General features: G+C 65.6%; 1 protein-coding gene across 1 annotated transcript; it reads right to left on the bottom strand.

The window, feature by feature from the left end:
• Window positions 1-556: 556 nt before the first annotated feature.
• On the bottom strand, window positions 557-3,535 carry LOC115334419 (protocadherin gamma-B5-like). Its single transcript, XM_041119333.1, has one exon. The coding sequence runs from the start codon at window positions 3,410-3,412 to the stop codon at window positions 908-910; it is 2,505 nt and encodes an 834-aa protein (XP_040975267.1). The 5' UTR covers window positions 3,413-3,535; the 3' UTR covers window positions 557-907.
• Window positions 3,536-4,444: the final 909 nt, after the last annotated feature.

Genomic DNA, 4,444 nt, shown 5'->3' with positions numbered 1-4,444 from the left:
GGGACGGCCCTCTACTCTCCACTTCGTTGCTTTTCGGCCACACATCGGAGGCTGCTCGCAATCAGCCTCCATTTCTCCCCACTTTGTTTTTTGGGGTTTGTTTTGTTTTGTTTTGTTTTTACAGCCACACATGGTACGGACCGTGCTTACACTTAGGACTTGCTGCTGCATTCTAGAAACAGCATTAAAGAACGGGGTGATATTATTTAGCTGTCAACCAGGTCCCAAGTCCATTGCTTCGGGAAAAAGCCATCAGGAAGGTAAAAATCTCAAACATCAAGCACCAATCCCACTTTCCCGACTCCATCATATAGATTTAGGGCACCTCATTGTACACGGTAGGGATCCGCGTTCAGCATTAGTAACTCATACCATTTTAGAGAACACACGTTCCACAAGAAAAACCTTCTCAGCTGAAACTGAACGAGTGATGAACCAAGAACTGCCGCCGCTACCTGCCTGCTCTGAGTGGAAAGTAAGCAGATGCAAACCGCCGACGTTCAGCATCAGCAATGAAAATCCCCCCTCACAAGGAGTCCTCCTCAGGGACGGCCCTCTACTCTCCACTTCGTTGCTTTTCGGCTGCACATCGGAGGCCGCTCGCAATCAGCCTCCTTTTCGCCCCACTTTGTTTTTTGTAGGTTGTTTTGTTTTGTTTTGTTTTTACAGCCATACACGGTACGGACCGTGCTTACACTTAGGACTTGCTGCTCCACTCGAGAGTAACTCAGCAGCAGGCAGCGATGCACATGCCCCCTCTGTTCGGGGCTCTATCACAAAAAGAAAACAACTAGCACATCGCACAGCCTTAGCGTTGGACCTTTCCTTCGTTCGTGGAAAGGGAGAGCGTCAGCAGGCGCCCAAGCGGCCAAAGGACGAGCAAGAGCCCACTCCCCTCGGCGTGAGCTTAGGAAAGGCGCAGAGGCAAGGACTGCGCGGGCTTACAGACCTGCGGGGCCTCGGCGTCCGCGGGCGGCTCTCCCGCGCCGGCGCTGCTGGTCGGGCTCCGCTTCCCGCAGGGCTCCGCGCCGAGAAGCTCCTCCGCGGCCAGGCTGGGCGGCGGCGGCGGCAGCCAAGCGCCCTCGGCGACGGCGCGGCCCGGCGCCACGCACAGGTTGTAGGAGTAGGGCAAGGTGCCCTCGCAGAAGTCGGCCGGGAAGGCGGCGCCGGCCACGGAGAAGCGCTGCGCGCCCAGGCAGCGCAGGACGGCGGGCGGCCCGGCCCGGCGCACCCGCGCCAGCACGGCCAGCGCCACGCTCAGCAGGAAGAGGGCGGAGAGGAGCGCCAGCGCCAGCACCAGGTAGAACTGCAGCTCCGCCGGCGAGTCGGCGCCCGCCGCCCGCTCGCTCAGCTCCGGCAGCGCCTCCTGCAAGCTCTCGGCCAGCACCACGTGCAGCGTGGCCGTGGCCGACAGCGCCGGCTGCCCGTGGTCCTTCACCACGGCCACCAGCCGCTGCTTCGCCGCGTCCCTCTCCGACACGGCCCGCGCCGTCCGCACCTCGCCGCTGTGCAGCCCCACGCGGAACAGCGCCGGCTCCGGCGCCTGCACCAGCTCGTACGACAGCCACGCGTTGCGCCCCGCGTCCGCGTCCACCGCCACCACCTTGGCCACCAGGTACCCGGCCTCGGCCGACCGCGGCACCACCTCGAACGGGGCCGCGGCCGGGGCCGCCCCCGCCCCCGCGCCCGCCCCCGCGCCCGCGCCCGCCGCCGGCCACAGCACCCGCGGCGCGTTGTCGTTGCGGTCCAGCACGAAGACGCGCACCGTCGCCGTCGAGCTCCGCGCCGGCGCCCCGCCGTCCTGCGCCCGCACCGCCACCGCGAACTCGCGGCACTGCTCGTAGTCGAAGGAGCGCTGCGCGTACACCGCGCCGCTCCGCGCCTCCACCGACACGTACGGCGCCGCGCCCGCGCTGCCGCCCGCCAGCCAGTAGCTGACGCGCCCGTTGGCGCCCGCGTCCGCGTCCCGCGCGCGCACGCGCAGCACCGGCGCGCCCGCCGCGTTGTTCTCCGCCACGTAGGCGCTGTAGGCGGCCTCCTCGAACACCGGCGCGTTGTCGTTCACGTCCGACACCTCCAGCACCAGCGCCGCGCGGCTGGAGAGCGCCGGGCTGCCCCGGTCCCTGGCCACCACCGCCACCCGGTGCTCGGGCGCCTGCTCCCGGTCCAGCGCGCTCGCCGTCACCACCTTGTACGAGCCGCCCGACGACGCCACGATCGACAGCGGCGCCTCGCCCGACAGCTCGCACGACACCTGCCCGTTCTCCCCGGAGTCCCGGTCCCGCACTTTCACCAGGGCCACCACCGTGCCGGCCGGCGCGTCCTCGGGCACCGGGCTCGACACCGACGTCAGTGTCACCTCGGGCGCGTTGTCGTTCACGTCCAGCACCTCCACCTCCACTTCGCAGTGCGCCACCAGACCGCCCCCGTCCCTCGCCTCCACGGCCAGGCTGAACGCGCGCGTGTCCTCGAAGTCCAGCGCCTCCTGCAGCGTGATCGTCCCGCTCTCCGCGTCCACCACGAACTTCCGGAGCACCTTGGCCGGCATTTTCCCAAAGCCGTAGGTGATGCGGGCGTTGGTGCCGGCGTCGGCGTCGGAGGCGGAGACGTTCAGCACCATCGAGCCCGGCGGCGCGTCTTCCCGCAGGCTGGCGCGGTAGCGGTCCTGCGCGAACACGGGTGGGTTGTCGTTGGCGTCGGTGACGTTGATGCAGAGCTGGGCGGTGCCGCTCCGGGGCGGCTCGCCGCCGTCCAGCGCCGTCAGCACCAGCCGCAGGCTCTGCTCGCTCTCCCGGTCCAGCGCGCGCCGCAGCACCAGCTCCGCGAACTTGCTGCCGTCCTGGCTCTCCTTCACCTCCACCGCGAAGTACCCGTTGGCCTCCAGCTCGTAGCCCTGCAGCGAGTTGCTGCCCACGTCTGCGTCCTCGGCCGTGCCCAAGTAAAACCGGGTGCCGGGAGAAGTGAACTCGTTGATCTCCAGCTGGAAACTGTCTTGCAGGAAGCGCGGGGCGTTGTCGTTGATGTCCTGGATGGCCACCTCGACGTGGAAAACGTTGAGCGGGTTCTGCACCAGCGCCTCGAAGCTGACGGAGCAGGACGCCGCCTCGCCGCACATCTCCTCCCGGTCCAGCCTCTCGCTCACGTAGAGGTTCCCGGTCTCCCCGCTCACGCCGAAGTACTGCTTCTCGGCGCTGAGCCGCAGCTGGCGTGCCGGCAGGTCGGCCGGGCTCAGCCCCAAGTCCCGCGCCAGCGGCCCCACCAGCGAGCCTCTGCCCAGCTCCTCGGGGATGGCGTAGCGGACCCGCTCCGGCGCCGCCCGGCAGCACAAGCCCAGCAGCAAAGCGGGCAGCAGCACTCGCCCGGCTGCTCGCCGCCGGCTCTGCCTCTGCCTCTGCCTCTGCCTGCCCGCCATTGTGGGCAGCGCTCGCCGCGCTCCTCCCTCCTGCCGCTGCCCTGCCTCCCTTCCAGCCACTCTCCGCAGCGAGCGCAGGGCCCGCCGGAGGGCAGCGATCTCGGCGCCGGCTCGGACGCCGCTGCTCCCCGCGCCGCGCCGCCTCTCGCCTCTGCTGCCCGTGCCGCTGCCGCTCTGGCCGGCGCCGTGCGAGCGAGCAGCCTGCGGGGGCAGGACGCTGCGGCGGCTGCGGCTCCGGCTGCGGCTCCGGCTGCGGCTCCAGCGCCGCTCCGCCTCGGCCAACAGCGGCACCCGGAGGCGCCGCGACGCCACCGCAGCCGGCTGACGGCCGCGCTCGCTCCCGGCGGCCCGGGCTTTCGAGCTGTACGCGTCAAGCTTGGCGGTCTCTCTTTTAATACAAAAGGACACTCAGAGGCACTGACGGAATGCTTAGCAGGAACCCTAGCCATTATAATACAACCGTCGTCTCCTACTCAAGAAGGAGTTTGAGGCCGCAGTAGACATTTAAAGTAGTGATACACCCTGCCATGTACCTTTACGTCTTCTGGCGTGCGTTGGTATGAAAACTAAGAAGGAAATATCTGTGACAGAGCAATAAAGAAGCTTCGTCATGCATGTTTTCAGCCCTTCCTCATGTTTCTTCTCCCTGCCCACGTGTGTCTCGGAAGCCCACGCAAAAAGGGTGAATTTCATTTTACTCTGAAATGCTCAGATTTGATTCTGATTTAGAACAACAGTTAACACTGATGGAGAGATGTGAAGCCTAAAGGTCGTGGACCTGAACTCAGACCAATGTCACTGTACGTGCCTGGCAGAGAAGAACAAAGCACAGAACTGTGTAGGCTTTTTGCCCTGTGCACATTCTGACGCTGACTCCTCTTCCACCCAGAAAAACCTTCAGTGCTCTTGCTGGAAACGCCAAACTCCAAGGCCTGCCATAAGGCTCGATTTTGCATTTTTCTCTCTATGTGATTTTGGGAGCTTCTAGGCAAAAGTCTCACCATCTGGCCAGCCCATGCAGGGACTGCCTGA

The sequence above is a fragment of the Aquila chrysaetos genome, chromosome 22, assembly GCF_900496995.4.
Source record: "Aquila chrysaetos chrysaetos chromosome 22, bAquChr1.4, whole genome shotgun sequence".
NCBI classification, from domain to species: domain Eukaryota; kingdom Metazoa; phylum Chordata; class Aves; order Accipitriformes; family Accipitridae; genus Aquila; species Aquila chrysaetos.
This window is presented reverse-complemented; position numbering and strand designations above follow the sequence as displayed.